The 16,976-nt window shown below is 43.0% G+C and overlaps 1 protein-coding gene across 1 annotated transcript in view; it reads right to left on the reverse strand.

Moving 5' to 3' along the window:
- Nucleotides 1-1,601: 1,601 nt before the first annotated feature.
- The window catches only part of MPP1 (MAGUK p55 scaffold protein 1), a 41,332-nt gene continuing 25,957 nt past the window's right edge, over nucleotides 1,602-16,976 (reverse strand). Inside the window, exons 11-12 of the mRNA XM_044281893.1 lie at nucleotides 8,200-8,271; nucleotides 1,602-2,588 (exon numbers count right to left, since the gene is read on the reverse strand). Of these exons, the coding sequence (XP_044137828.1) occupies nucleotides 2,412-2,588; nucleotides 8,200-8,271 (249 nt within the window). The 3' untranslated portion in view covers nucleotides 1,602-2,411. The remainder of the gene's footprint in view (nucleotides 2,589-8,199; nucleotides 8,272-16,976) is intronic.

Raw genomic sequence — 16,976 nt, forward strand, 5'->3', positions numbered from 1 at the left:
CAGGTTCAGTTGAACTAGATGATACTCTGGAGGATGACCTTCTCCTAGAACGAGAGTTTCTGAGGATAGAGCGTGACATTTTAGCCCGTGCATCAACCCAGGTATATAATGTGTTGGTGTTATAATCCAGTAAGTCCCTATTGTACTTGCTTTGTTTAAACTGGATCAAATCATCCTCCATTTTGTTTAGGTTTTCTTTCAGCTTATTATCTAGCTCCATAAAAGCCGGTGTATTAATATGGGCTAATAGCTGATCCTGCGTAGACTTGATCTGTTCCCTCAGTTCGGATAAGACTTGGTGCTCTTGCAGCACAATCAGAGAGGATTGCTTGCCACTGAGTGATGAAGGACTCGGAATATTCAATGGTAGGTTTCTTTTTTATTCTTAAACCTCTTGGTATCATTTGTTTGTCAATATATTTTTGAAGTGAGGTAGAATCGCACCAGATCCGTAGCTCCTTCAGAAGCAACTTTTCAAGCCTAGACATAAGTACTTTTAAATTTCAGGTCGTCCTGCAGTGTTTGTTCTGAAATGTTAAAAATTGCATACTTTTTTTGCATTCTGTCACCATCTTCATCAATGGAACGCAGTGAAATCTGAGCCATGTTTAGACCAGATCGAAGAAAACCGTGGGTGTAAAATTCCCCGTAGCAGGGAGTGCTCGCCAAAACCAGGTATACAAACAGTCAAGTATAAATGCAAAGGGCAGCTCTGACCTGCTCCTCTGCTGGATGAGCCCGAAAAAAAAATTAAAAAATAAAAAAAAAAAAAGAGGAAAACCCAGCTCCAAATCACCCCAAATAGTTGCAATAGTTCATGGAGGAGATACATCCAGCTTAGTAACACAGGGCATTGAGAGAGTTAGGACAACTGTTAGAGGGGGGGGGGGGACCAATCGAAGAAAATTATTAAATAGGGAAGCTTTCTGGATTTTATACTACAATACTAAGGGGATTTATGACTTGCTATTTTTATGTGCATTTTATTGAGATCATTTATGTTTCTCATTTTCAGTTTTTTTTTCTTCACTGTTTTATGATAGTTTTGCACAATTTGTAACTTTTCAGATGGTGACAGCTGTTGCTGATTGCACTTTGTATGTTTTTACGGGCGGTGCGTGCGGCTGAGTGGGGAACCTATAAGTTAGTCATTTGAAGGTTTTACATGTCATGAGGAAGGACCGCAATTGTATGGTCTGAAACACGTTGACAAATTGTCCTGTACTCGAAGATTTTAACCGTGAATAAAGAATTTTTCCTGCTGTGATTGGAGCTGGATTTTCCTCTTTTTTTTGTTACGAGATTACCGCTTCCAGGTGCGGCATGCACGCTCATCCAGCAGAGGAGCAGGTGAGAGCTGCCGTTTGCATTTATACTAAGCTAAAAACTGATATGCTCTCTCCAGGCTGGATGGGAGGGAATATAGCCGGCAGAGGAGGAGCTAACACTTTTCAGCCTAGTGTCGCCTCCTAGTGGCAGCAGCAGCTATACCCACGGTCCTGTGTCCCCCCCCAATGAAGCTTTAACAAAAAAAAAAAAGTTTCTTTAAAAAGGAACAAAAATGGGTGAAATTAGGATGGAATAATGACAAAAGGCATGAGTTTATTCAATATACTTTACTTTACTGGTTTACATCCATGTCAATGCAATAACGTCTTAGGATCTTCCTTGAGATTAAATAGATGTCTTCCTGCAACAATGAACATGATTCTGAGCTTTAAAAAGCAGTACAAATATATTTAACTGATAAAAGGAGGTTCTGGAGGAGGTTGTTGGCACCTTCAAACATATATATATATACTTTTAAAAACCACCTGCTCTAGAATATTTGGAAAAAAACTGCAATGTTCACAAAGCCTCACAGAGTAGACATGGAAGGTAATGGTTATTACACTTTAGCAAACATATATTCATGTTATTATGGGATAAGCACAGTGGTATTTATGGCCATTCATGATTGGTATCATTTTGTGGACTGACCTACGTTCTTTAGATATAGTTCACCAAATTACAAATATGGAAAGAACAAGTACTGACCCACGCTACGCTTTTACTGTGTGCAAACAGCAATACCAGTCAGTCCAATACATTCCTCTTTTATAGAAATTTAAACATCCGTCCTAACTTCCCAACACAGATGAACACTTACTTGATGCTTAATTTCTATTACTTGAAATAAAACGGACAATACTAAAGTCACTGTACTTTACAGGGACAGGTCTATATTTTGTTGATGGGATATTTGAACTGTCAGAACTGTGCAACCATAGCAGACAATGGGATCCTGACCTGAGGCAAATGATAATAAATCTTGAAGGACTGCACGGAAATCTGTTCAAGGAGCATTTGTTATATTTTGTGCAATACCCTATACTGGAGTGGTTGTTGGCTTGTATGGTATAGTAACGGTGTCAATATACCCAGGTCACTGGGACCCACTGGGAAGAGACACATGCTGCATCAAGAGCCCCTAGTAGATCTTTAACGGTTTGTTCCACATCATTGTTAACTAGGGTCAGGTCGAAGTATTGTGCATAGCGAGCTCGGAGAACCTCTGAATCTGCACGAAGCTTTTGGAGCGCATCCGACTGTAAAGAAAATGAAGACAGAATGGAAGAAAAGAAAAATTTAGTTTTAATGATAAAAAAAGTAATACAAACAACTATAGTCTGGATTTTTTTCTAGAGTGTTCCTGCACAAAGGTTTGTTTGTTTTTAATAGAGGGCTAATGTGGGGAATCGTACTGGATTTGACATGGCAACATCTATTCTACATCACTTACAGTGGTCCCTTAAGTTACAATATTAATTGGTTTCATGATGGCTAGTATAAGTTGAATCTATTGTATTTGGAGACCATTACTCCGTAAACTCTGAATAAGGGCTGGTGCACACAGCTGTTGCCTGGCCGTGCCCGTATTGCAGCCCGCAATATACGGGCACCGGCCGTGTGCACACTAGATCACGGATGCGGACCCATTTACTTGAGTGTGGAACAGAGGCACGGATCGGAAGAACTACAGAGTGCTTCCGTGGGTTATCTGTCAATGCTTCCGCATACAGCGGCCCTACGGTCGGTACACAGTCATGTGCAAGAGCCCTTAGAAATAAAAATGGAGCAATAACAAGCGGATAACCAATGCAGATAAAGCAAGTCCTCACATCTAAATAGCTCTTTAGGTTGTAAATTATGCCTGTATGACACCAACAGATTATCTGACCATTCATTGGCCAATTACACACACCAACTATAATCAGTTGGTGTAGTGTAGCCCTTACTTTCTGTATTCGGTAGCTTCGGACCCTGCCAGACCGCACTTGTGACTTTTGAAGCATATTTGCGGCATTTCCACTGGTAAATTGCGAATTTTGTCTCAGACACGGGACGTTTTTGTTATTGTTTTGTTGAATGTAAATTTACTGACAAAACCCTGTTTCGGTCATTTACATTAGATAATAAATGCATCCTGCTTTTAACCCTTTCACCCCCGGAGTTTTTTTTGTTTTGTTTTTTTGCGCTCCCTGCCCTCGCAGAGACATAATTTTTTTTTATTTGTCTGTTCACATAGCCATATGAGTTGTACTGGAAAGTGGGAAAAAAATTCCAAAAAAAATAGGGTAAAATAAAAATAAAAAACCTGTAAAACTGTGGTGGAATTTTTTTTATTTACAACGTTCGATGTACGATAAAACTTTTATCCTAGAGGTCAGTACGAATCCGGTGATAGTGATTAAAAAAAAACTGTTTTAATTTTTTTGTCACCATATTTTGACCCCTATAACCTTCTTGTAATTATGTGTATGGAGCTGTATGGGGGCTCATTTTTTGCGGGGCAATCTTAACTTTTCATTACCATTCATACCATTCTGGGGTGTGTATGACTTTTTAATCACTTTTTATTTAATTTTTTATAGAAAATGAAGACCAAAAACGGCGAATCGGTCATTTGTATGCTTTTTTCCGTTTTGCTGTTTGCCATATGGCGAATATATTTTTATACAATGGGGGGCGTTTTCGCACATTGCGACACCCATGATGTGTATTTTTTTTTTTTTTTTTAAACTTTTTATTTATTTTTTACACTTTTTTATAGTTCCCATAGGGAACTATAACATGCAATCATTAGATTGCTAGTCTTATAGACTCCAATGGAGTCTATGAGAAAATTGCTGGTTTCCTATTGAGCCCTATTACAGGCAAGGGCTCCATAGGAAATACTATGCAGCAGCCTCCTGTCATTTACAAAACCAGGGGTTGCTGCACACAAGCACGTTAGCTTTCGGTTTTCAGCACGCTCAGATGCCTTGGTCAGGATTGACCATGGAATCTGAGGGGTTAAGTGTCCACGATCGGCACTACTGCCAGTTGCGGACATGAGCCGCGGGTGTCTACTATAAGAAGCAGGCGCCATCTTTAAAGACCTGGCCAGCGCCATACTATTACGGTGCTGGTCAGGAAAGAGACGATTACTCTTACCGGTAATTGGATTTTCCAATAGCCTCCACAACGGCACTTCAGGGTGTCCCCGCCTCCCCAGGACAGGAAACAACGTAGAAGCTCAGACTTAAAAGGCCCCCTCCCCTTACCTGCTTCAGTTAATGATATAGGACTCGGTTAGTTAGTTCAAGAACTGTATTGATTTAATTATAACATAACACTCCCACATAATTACACAACTTGGGTAGGGAATCCAGTGCCGTTGTGGAGGCTATTGGAAAATCCAATTACCGATAAGAGTAATCGTCTCTTTTCCCCGGCGCCTCCACAACAACACTCCAGGAGGATTAATAGAGAAACAAACTCTAGGGTGGGACTACTGCAGATAAGACTTTTGGAGTACATCTAATTTATAATGTTTAAAGAAAGTATTTGGATCTTCCACGTAGCTGCTCTGCATATTTGCTCTACTGAGGCAGAGGTATTTTCTGCCCATGAACCCGACACGGCTCTGGTAGAGTGCGCTTTGATCCCTTTGGGAGGGGGTCAAGCTTCTCTGCAGGTAACAGAACTCTATGGTGTTTCGGATCCATCTGGATATGGTACTCTTGCTTGCCGCTGATCCCTTATGCTGGCCCTGATACTGAAGGAGGAGATGGTCCGATTTTCTGAATACTCCTGAGACTTCCAGGTAAGTTAGCAGACATCTTCGGACATCCAGATTATGGTATTTTCTCTCTAAGTCAGAGGGTGGATTTTCACTAAAGGATGGAAGAGACACCTCCTGTTGGCGATGGAATTTTGAGGCCACCTTGGGTAGGAACATCGCGGTGTGTCTAAGGATAATACGGTCCTCTAACACTGTGAGATAGGGTGCTTTGCAGGAAAAGGCCTGAATCTCGCCTACCCTTCTGGCCAATGTTATTGCCAGTAGAAAGGTGGTCTTTAGGGTCAGAAACTGAAGTGGGATCTCCTGCAAGGGCTCAAAGGGTGCTTCTTTTAAAACCTCTAATACTAAATTCAGGTCCCAAGGAGGAATGGTAGAATGAATAAATGGGCATTTTCTGAATGCTCCTTTTATGAATCGCTTTATTTATGCTAAGTCTGCCAGCTTTACTTCAATAAAACTACTTAATGCTGAGACTTGCACCTTTATGGTCTTAGGTCTGAGACCTTTCTCAAGGCCTGCCTGCAAGAAATCCAGTATGAGTGGATTATTAGCTTCTTGACTGTGGTGTATAGTCTGTCTCCTGCAAACTCCAGGAATGTTTTCCATGTTCTTCTGTAGATCCGTGAGGTAGAGTCCTTTTTACTATAAAGTAGGGTGGATATTACAGATTCTGATAGGCCTCTTTGTTGTAAATGGACCCGTTCACTTTCCACGCTGTTAAATGAAGTCTTGCTACATCTGTATGGAGCACTGGACCCTGGCGTAGTAGACCAGAATTGACCTGCCGACAGATTGTAGAGGAGGGGAAACCAGGACCTTTTTGGCCAGAATGGAGCAATCAATATTAATTGTGTCTCTTCTTCTATTACCTTTACTAGCACCTTCAGAATTATACTGTAAGGGGGAAAGGCATACAGGAGGTCTTTCGGCCATGGACAGGACAGAGCATCCACCATTAGTGGGTGATCCCTCCTGGAGAGGGAACCGAATAACTAGAGTTGTTTGTTCTTTTTATTTGCAAAGAGATCCACTTTTGGTAACCCCCATCTAAGAGATATTTGCTTGAACATTTTGGGATCCAATGACTATTCTCCCACTCTTAGAACCTCTCTGCTGAGATAATCCGCTAAGGAGCTGGTACAGGACTTGTCAACCCCCGACCTCTGCACAGCCCTCCCGGATGGGGCAAGTTATCCAGGCCGTGCGCGATGAACCCCTGACATAGCAGGAGTGGCTTCCACGCGATCCCGAGGACAGGAAACAACAAACCGAAGCAGGTAAGGGGAGGGTGCCTTTTAAGTATGAGCTTCTACATTGTTTTCTGTCCTGGGGAGGCGGGGACACCCTGGAGTGCCGTTGTGGAGGCGCCGGGGAAAAGGGTTAATACTTACCCATCACTTGTTCCCACGACGAGTTGATTTTCTTTTCAGAAATGCGACTTTTTACTCAAAACACCACCACATAAGCTGGCTTAATTGTCTGCAACAATTTGAGCCATTTCTACTGATAAGAGGATGATAAAAGAGGTGTAATATTCGCCAATTTTTTAGCCCCGCTCACTGACATCTATAACTAATTTCTGGCTTGATGCATTCTTTATGGTGAAAAACAGTATATATATATATATATTTGGCGCAAATCAAAACTTCATTCTTTTTGGCACATTTTACGCCATAATTCCGGCTAGGTTTTGACAAAACCTACATCAAATGTCTGCCAGAAGCATGTTATGGTCTGATGAGACCGAAATTAAACTTTTTGGCCAGATTTTGAAAAAGTATGTTTGGCCAAAGCCAACACTGCGCATCGCCAAAAAAGACCATACGCACAGTGAAGCGTGATGGAGGCAGCATTATGCTTCGGGGTTGCCAGAGGACTGCTAGCAATTCATTTATACCTTCTAGTAGAAATAAGAAAGGAATGGCACGACATAGATCTATAAGAACAGATGTTCCAGAGTAGTTATTACGTGAGGAATGCAGCTATTAAACGGGCATGTCAGGAGTGGCGACAGGTCCTCTTTAACACCTTAAGCACCAGGCCATTTTTGCAAATCTGACCAGTGTCACTTTATGTGTGAAAACTTTAAAACGCTTTTACTTATCCAGGCCTTTCTGAAGTTATTTTTTCATCACATATTGTACTTCATGACAGTGGTAAAAAATAAAATAAAAAATTATTTCTTTATTTAAAAAAAATACCAAATTTTCCCAAAATGTTGAAAAATTAGCAAATTTCCAAGTTTCAATTTCTCTACTTCTATAATACATAGTAATACCTACAAAAATAGTTATTAATTTACATTCCCCATATGTCTACTTCATGTTTGGATCATTTTGGGAATGTTACAAGGCTTAGAAGCAAATCTTGAAATTTTTCAGAAATTTTCAAAAGCCCACTTTTTAAGGACCAGTTCAGGTCACCCTCAAGGTATTCAAAACTGATTTTACAAACTTTGTTAACCCTTTAGGTGTTCCACAAGAATTAATGGAAAATAGAGAAAAAAAATTCTAAATTTCACTTTTTGGGCAGATTTTCCATTTTAATATTTTTTTTCCAGTTACAAAGAAAGGGTTAAGAACCAAACAAAACTTAATATTTATGGCCCCGATTCTGTAGTTTACAGAAACCCCCATATATTTTTTTTCTTTATTTGGGGAAAATTACATTTTGTTTTTTTTGGGGGGGGGGGGAATTTTTTTTTTTTAAACTTTTTTTAAACTTTTTTTTTTTTGTCCCACTTTGGGGGGTCTAATCCTTTACAATGCATTCCAATACTTCTGTATTGGAATGCATTGGCTATATGAGTAATACAGTGTGTATTACTCATACAGCTTCGTGCCTATGAGATCCAGGTGCAGGTACGCCCTGTGTCCTTAAGAGGTTAAGATTTAGATTTCCAGATTAGCTATACAGTTTTCTATGTAGTTTGGTAACAGACTTCATCCCCACCCTGGCATTTCAGTTGCCCGATTCCTTATTAAAAATGGGATAAAGTAGTCTTTTTTTTATCTCACACGTCTTCCCAAGGACAACTCTCAAAACCATTCAAATACCACCATGCTCCACCCAAAACAAACATAAAGATTCACCTTATCAGTATCAGTAGGGGATATAAACACAATGAATGTAGCCAGCTCTGCTGTACGAACCATCTTCAAGGTCTAGGAAATAAAACATATCATGTGATGATCTACTTTCGATAATCAAACTTTGAATTACATTTTTGCTTTTACTAAAACAAATCAATTACCATGTGCTCTATCACAATATCAGTGCATCAATACTTACATATCTTAAAGGGGTTGTCTCAGCTCACTGTTACTAAAGCGGTGCATGAGAGCTACAGAAACAGCGTAGTACAGCACTAACTCCGAAACAGCAGCAGCTTGCTGAGCTACATCATTCTTGTAGCTCTCATGCAAAATCTGCTACTAAACAAGGCAGCAGATCATAATGAGGTAGTTATTATGGGGGACTTCAACTGGGGAACTGAAACCTGTATATCTCATAAAGGAAACAGATATATACAGCTCTATTACACCTGTTTTAACAGAACCGCGATATATATACAGCTCTGCTACATCTGTCTTTCTCTCCACTACCATCACTGTGTTTGAGTAACTTCATATACAGCTCTGCTACATCTGTCCATTCCCCTCCCCCACCATCACTATGGCTTTGTAGCTATAGCTACACCTGTCTTCCCTGAACAGCTATATATACACACACAGCTCTGCTACATCTGTCTTCCCCTCCCCCACTAACACTGAGGCTGAACCGTTTCATATACAGCTCTGCTACATCTGTCTATTCCCCTCCCCCACCAGCACTATGGCTTTGTAGCTATAGCTACAACTACTGCCCTGCTGTATGTCAGACAGAAACCAACTAACTCATACTAGTAAAGTAAGGTGCTACATCACAATACACAGTACTGCCGCATTTTCATACAGCAGAGTTGGGTATGCCGACGTAGCACCTTACTTTAGTTATTGGAGTATTTTTGTGTTTCTGTCTACTATATACACAGCAGGGCATTGCTGGTGGAGAACAAGAGAAGACAGATGTAGCAGAGCTGTATATCAGATGATTCAGCCACAGAGCTGGTGGGGAAGGGCAAGACACACATGTAGTAGTGACATCCACAGTGCTTGTGGGGGAGGAGGGGTGGCTGACATTTCTAAAAGTTGTATTTACAGCAAGTCAATTACACTGCTGATGTGAGAGTGTAACAATTTAGCCTCTTTTTTTTTGTGTCTTAGACTTACAGCTTATCGGAAATGTACCACCTGGATTTATGGATACCTAGGAAAACATGTACGGATACAGATTCCTTCCTGAGTAACAAGAACAATAAGGGAGAGATTTCCGGACCATGAAGGGCAATACACTGGTTTTAGATACTATCAGTATGTTCCCCTTGCTCCTGCTTATTTTGATTTAAATTTCCAATTTTATTTACCTTGTTTTCATTTCGGAGTTGTTATTCTGTTCTGGTTGAAACATTTCGTTATGCTGCTAAAATAGTATATATTATACCTAATTTTTATTTTTTGTGTGTGTATATATATATATGTTATTTTTTATTATTATTATTATTATTATTATAAATAAATAATTTAAAAGTGAATTCTTTGTTTAGACTTTTTCATTAGAAGCAAATTTCAATGTCAATATCTGAACCAATGTAGTACTGCTCGGCAAGCACTGTCCGCCCGTCCAGGGCTTTATTGGTTTCTTTTAACAGATGGCCGATTGTTCCCATAGCTGCTAGACCCACACAACTATTATTCCGTGGGGAATTTTCCTACAGATATGTCTGGTAACGGCAGCACAAAAGTGGGTATCAATACCGATAACAGGCATATATGAATCCCTCTATCAACACAGCCCTTCACACAGATACAGTAGGAACCACCTGGGACATCTATAAAAATAAAAAACATTTCAATGAATCTTTTTTTTTTTAAACCATTTTTTAAATAAATGTAAAAAATTTGAACGTTATTAACATGTACATGTAAAAAATACATTTTTATTCTACGAACAATGAAACAATAGTCAACGGTTATGTTTATTATAGCTTTACATCATTTTTATTTTTTTAAACAAATGTCTTCGAACCAAGTCGTCTTTTGATGGCCTTTCAATTGGGGCTGTATTTTTGGGTAAACCAGGCATGGCCGATTGCCATGTTGACTATTTTTTCCTTTGGCAAAATCAAGAATTTGAGAGAGTATTGGCTTTAGAGATTTATGCAAACGTGTCCCTCCACTCCATAATGTCCTCCCCAGTGTCCCTCAATTCCATAACATCTGCCATCTGCCACACAATATACCCTCCATCTGCGTCCCTCCACTCCATAATCTCATCCATTGGAGTTCCTCCTGACTAAACTCCTTTTATTGTCTATTAGGATAATATCGTTGGTGGATTAGGTGGTGAATTTATTTATCTAAAAAGGATACTCCCATATTTTGAAGTGTCCCAGTCCTCCGATACTTCTCCTGCACGTCCCTCGATGATGTCCGCGCTGCTGCTCACGCGCAATGTTGATTTCTTCCTTGCAAAGTATAGTACAGAGCCGCGCATGCTCTGTACTATACTCGGCCAGGAAGAAGTCACCAGTGCGCATGCGCGGCGGAGTGCGCGTTCAAGACAGCGATGTGCGGCTCAGTTGGGGTAAGACAATGTGCTCTGCACAGGCGCGGCCCTCTAATGTGGCACACAAGCGGTGGCCGCATCTAGTGGATACCAGAAGACAACAGTGGGGTAGGAGTGAAGAAATTTTGCCAAGATAGGTAGGGATTTGATAAAGGAACATAACTAGAAAAATGATCACAGGCACTTCAATAACAAATTGAAATATGATCAATGAGGTGAGAATACCCCTTTAAATATTTTTTTCTCCACTGTATTCACTGAGGAAAATAAACTGTCCGATAAAATGCAGAATGTAAAAGTAAATTCCCTATTAAAAGTGCCCTGTCTGATCCAGGAAGAAGTACAGCGGCGTCTTAAAAAGTTTAAAATAGACAAATTGCCAGGACCAGATGGCATATATTTAAGGACTCTATACTGACAGGGAGTGTTCCACAGGATTGGCGCATAGCAAATGTGGTGCCAATATTCAAAAAGGGTCCAGAAACAGAGCCTGGAAACTATAGGCCGGTAAGTTTAACCTCTGTTGTGGGTAAACTGTTTAAAGGTTTTCTAAGAGATGCTATCTTGGAGTACCTAAATAAAAATAAGCAAATAACGCCATATCAGCATGGCTTCATGAGGGATAGGTCATGTCAAACTAATTTAATCAGTTTCTATGAGGAGGTAAGTTCTAGACTTCACAGCGGCGAATCAATGGATGTCGTATATCTGGACTTCTCCAAAGCATTTGACACTGTACCGCATAAAAGGTTTTTGTACTCACTGTGAGGAATATGGAATAATATTTATTGGTCAGCAGGTCCTCACACCCCCATTTGCTGACAGATAGCAGAGGTAGTGAACTCCACAGGAGTGCCCTGATTGTCATTTGATTCACCTTTTGGCATGTTCATCAGTGTACATGCAAAATAAGTTCCCACCCCCCAGCCATCCGATTGTCAGCTGGCAAGGAAGAAAGCCCCAGGGGTCCAGGCTTCAAGGAGGTGGAGAAGGTCACACCTTAATCAACCAGTTTGTAGGCAAGCTAAATCCTGCAGGAAAACCCCCCAGCAGGAGGTATCAGCCCTTGTCAGAATCAAGGATACCTTCCAGACATGTTGGCACCTACATTTCATAAGGAATTATGAATCGCCCGGCCATCGCAGGCGCAAACCGGATACATATTTGTGTCCCGGTGGCCATGATGTACGTGCCCATGGGCTTTGTTTGATGGGGGCATGCCAGGGAAAAGGAGATATCCATATCTCCCCACAGAAACCAAATACCGGTACCATGTTTGGACTCTAGTTGAAGCCGTAACCCAGGCGGATCAATTGGGCCCGGAACCATCTTCCTGCGAATTCTGGTCTGGGGCTATGAGCCCTATGGGTCATTTGCTCCCAGCACCAGAGAAGGAGGGGTGGACCCTACCCATAGGCGGGGAGGGGAGCAGCCAGCTACAGGTCATAAGCCCATGTAAGCCAGAGGGCGGTGTCTTTCTCTGAAAGGGGGTCACATCGTGCAAATGTGTTTGGAGAGACCTGGAAACCACTGACGTCACCGCCCCCCCACATGACTGAAGCTAAGGACTATTCCACCATCATAGAACTTTGAACTACCCGGTAACTGACTTTTGCTCTGCTTAACCCTGTTGTACCCATAAAACCTGTATTTGTAACCTCAGACCACTGTATATATTTTCTGTGTATATTGTGTTATATCTAGTATTGTGTTATATCTAGTAAGCTACCACAGGTTGGTTTCTCACCCTATATAATCCTGTTAACGGACCGGGCTTATATCGAACAAGAAGCTTGTGGCAGATTATCCAAGCTGAGACTGTGCCGTTTTCACTGCGGCCGTGAAAAGGCTCTCTCAGCTTGTTGCCTCTCTGTGCCAGCGTGGACAGGAGGTGTATGTGTAAAACTGTACCAAGCTGACCGTACCTGCTCTTATGGAGGGCGTAACATCACGTTTTTGGTAACCCGTGACGATACCGTGTCTCATGAGCTCGACGTCAAGCGGGCACGAGGTGTGGTATATGTCACACTCACCGTAGGATGCATTGGGTTACACAGCACCATGGGTATATACCTAGCTACCACTAGAAGTAATAAGTGTTGGCTCCTATCTGGGCTATAACCACTGCATATGCAGGAGCAAACCAGTATGTTGAAAAGCAGTAGGAGCACAACAATGAGAAGCCAACAAATCCTAAACCAAAGAGGACAAAAAAAAAAAAAAAAAAAAAACGATCCAAAGGGGGTGGGATCTGTGTTTACTACCCTACCCCCCCCCCCCCCCCCCCCAAGCATCCTACGAGAAAAGGATTTTACGGTGAATACAAAAATCCAATTTTCTCATAAATGGCATTGGGGGACACAGCACCAGCACAGTCCTAAAGCAGTCCACGAGGGAAGGCAGAAAACAGCCATGCAACGCAACTAACTTTCAGAACTCTGCGACCCAAACTGGCATCACCAGAAGACGTGGTAAAATTTGGAAAACGTATGGATAGAGGCCCAGGTGGCAGCCTTGCAGACCTGGGAAGCTGAGGCCTGATGTCAAACCGCCCAAAAAGCCCCGACCGCCCTAGTGGAGCGAGTGGTCAACCTAAAGGGAGGAACACTACCCTTTGCAACATAGGCCTCCTTGACAGCCGACCGAATCCGAGGGGATATGGTGGCCTTGCAAGCCCTCAGGGACTACGAACAGGGAGTCCGACCAGCGGAAGGACTCAAGTCAACCGAAGGTAGAGGCGAAGTGCCCCAACATCCAAACGGTGAAGAGAACGCTCTCTAGGATGAGAGGGGTTAGGGCAGAAGGATCGAAGGACAATCTCCTCATTAATGTGGAATGAGGATACCACCTTAGGGAGAAAAGGAAGGGACCGGACACAGAACCATCTTGTCCTGATGGAACACCAGGAAAGGGGACCTGCAAGAGAGCGCAGCAAGTTCAGAGACTCTGCGGATGGAAGTAATCGCCACAAGAAAAGCGACCTTAAAAGAAACACATGAAAGAGGAGATAATCCTGCAAGGGATCAAAGGGAGAGGCCTGAAGAGCATCAAGAACAAGGTTCAAGTCCCACGGTTCCACAGTAGAACAAAAAGGCGGAACACAGTGAGCAACCCCCTGGAGGAAGGTTCTCACTTGGCGGCGAGGAGACGGGCCAGATGAAGACCCTTGTCAAAACCAGCCTGCAGAAAAGATAAGATTCTGGGAATAGAGGGGTAGAAAGGGTGAGACTGACTAGCCTTACACCAGGAAAAATAAGCCCCCCAGGTACGGTGATAAATTTTGGATGATTAGGGCTTGTGTGCGTGGAGCATAGTCTGGATAACAGTCTCAGAGAGACCGTGGAAGCTCAGGACCGCGGCTTCAACAACCACGCCGTTAAACTCAGCCGAGGTAAACGTGGGTGGAGTAGCAGACCTTGGGAAAGGAGAGCGGGGCGTAGAAGAAGACGCCATGGAGCATCAGCGAGCAGAAACAGAAGGTCCGGAGTCACCAGAATCGCCGGGACCCGGGCCGCCTTCAGGGAAGGAGCGGAATGGGAGGAAAGAGGCTGAACTGGGACCAAGAAAGGATCAGAGCATCTGAGGCCAGCGCCAGAGGGTCCCGGGACCTTGTGATGTAACGCGGGAGCATTTGGTTCAGACGGGAGGCGAAGAGGTCCGCGTCCGGTGAGCCCCCATGCTGACAGTTATAGGAACACCTCTGGGTGAAGGGACCACTCGCCCAGGTCAGGGCGTTGGCGACTGAGGGAGTCTGCTGCCCAATTGTCGACCCCGGGGATATGAACTGCGGAGAGGACCGGAACAAAGTCCTCCGCCCACCGTAGTATGCGTGAGGCCTCTTCCATGAGCCTCACGCTTCTGGTGCCCCCCTGGTGGTTCAGATAAGCCACCACAGTGGAGTTGTCCGTCTGGATCCAGACCGGGAGACCGATGAGAAGGTGCGTCCAGTGGGAGAGAGAGCCAGAAAAAGTAAAAAAATAAATTGCCCTGAGCCCCAGGAGGTTGATGTGCAGGGAAGATTCCACCACTGACCACAGGCCCTGAGCAGTGAGGGACCCGATGACAGCTCCCCAACCAGTCAGGCTGGCGTCTCTGGCCAATGTGGAGAGGGAGAGGGAGAGAGAGATCGAGAGGGAGAGATCAAGAAAGAGATCAAGAAAGAAATCAAGAAAGAAATCAAGAAAGAAATCAAGAAAGAAATCAAGAAAGAAATCAAGAAAGAAATCAAGAAAGAAATCAAGAAAGAAATCAAGAAAGAAATCAAGAAAGAAATCAAGAAAGAAATCAAGAAAGAAATCAAGAAAGAAATCAAGAAAGAAATCAAGAAAGAAATCAAGAAAGAAATCAAGAAAGAAATCGGAGCCACCAGCACTCCTTGCGGACAAGAGGGGAAAGTCGAACCAGGCGGTCGAGGCCCGACTGGGACGTGTCCCAGCTGGACAGGATCGCCAGCTGAAGAGGCCAGGAGTGGAATTGTGCAAAGGGGAGCGCCTCGAAAGAGGCAACCATCCGGCCTTGTAGAAGGCTTGCACAGAAAAATATTAAATTGTTTCAGATAAAAGACACTAAACTGTATAAAGTAATTAACACTGAAGAGGACAGTATACTACTACAGAGCGATCTGGATAGATTGGAGGCTTGGGCAGATAAGGTTTAATACTGACAAATGTAAGGTTATGCACATGGGAAGGAATAATGCAAGTCACTCGTACATACTAAAATGGTAAAACACTGGGTAACACTGACATTGAAAAGGACCTAAGAATTTTTGTGGACAGCAAACTAAGCAGTAAAAATCTGTGTCAGGCAGCTGCTGCCAAGGCCAATAAGATAATGGGTTGCATCAAAAGGGGAATAGATGCCCGTGATGAGAACATAGTCCTACCACTTTACAAATCGCTAGTCAGACCACACATGGAGTACTGTGTACAGTTCTGGGCTCCTGTGAACAAGGCAAACATAGCAGAGCTGGAGAAGGTCCAGAGGAGGGCAACTAAAGTAATAACTGGAATGGGGCAACTACAGTACCGTGAAAGAATATCAAAATTAGGGTTATTCACTTTAGAAAAAAAAGACGACTGAGGGGAGATCTAATTTCTATATATAAATTTATCAGGGGTCAGTATTGAGATCTATCCCATCATCTGTTTATCCCCAGGACTGTGACAGTGACGAGGGGACATCCTCTGCGTCTGGAGGAAAGAAGGTTTGTACACAAACATAGAAAAGGATTCTTTACAGTAAGAGCAGTGAGACTATGGAGCTCTCTGCCTGAGGAGGTGGTGATGGTGAGTACAATAAAGGAGTTCAAGAGGGGCCTGGATGTATTTCTGGAGCGTAATAATATTACAGGCTATAGCTACTAGAGATCCAGGGAGTTATTCTGATTGCCTGATTAGAGTCGGAAAGGAATATATTTTTTTTCCCTTAAAAGGGGTTATCCCATGTTTTCAAGTATGTTTAACTCTGTTGTTTATGCCACCACCAGCAACTTACCCAATACATGTTATTAGCGATTCCTCCTCCTTTCCTCTATAAATGACCTTCTTTTGCAGCCTTATTTACATCTGGTAGTTAGTTACGGCCACACCAGCGATACTGGCGCGGTGGCCGCACTTGCGTGCTATCCTCCTGTTTTTTTTATTCTACACAGCCCGACCTGACTCACGGGCTTGCGCATTTTCATGCATGAGCGATCAATAACTTTCCTCCGTCCTGTTTGGCTTCTACCTCACAGTTTTTGTTTTTTTTTGCCTTCTTCTAGATCAACTTGCAGGATAACAGGCTGAACTGGATGAGCAGATGTCTTTTTTCAGCCTTATAAACTATGTTACTACTGAAAGAGCGAGCACCACAGCAATCTGCCGTTTCCCGGCTGGCTAGTGGTCAGGACGGTGTCTCATATCGCGGCGAGATGAGACAACCTCTTTAAGTGCAATTACACATAACATTTGCTTAAAGAGGACCTTTCACTCGTATACAAACTAAGAACTAACTCTATCTGTGGGCAGAGTGGCGCCCAGGGGTCCCCCTGCACTTACTAGTATGCCTGGGCGCCGCTCCGTTCGCCCGGTATAGGCTCCGGTGTCTCAGCTCCGTCTGTTGTACTGGACTGATTTTTTGTAGGAGGCGTGTCCCTTGCTGCAGTGCTGGCCAATCGCAGCACACAGCTCATAGACTGGCTTTCAGCGGTGCGCTGCGA

The sequence above is a fragment of the Bufo gargarizans genome, chromosome 2 (genome assembly GCF_014858855.1).
Source record: "Bufo gargarizans isolate SCDJY-AF-19 chromosome 2, ASM1485885v1, whole genome shotgun sequence".
Classification (NCBI taxonomy): domain Eukaryota; kingdom Metazoa; phylum Chordata; class Amphibia; order Anura; family Bufonidae; genus Bufo; species Bufo gargarizans.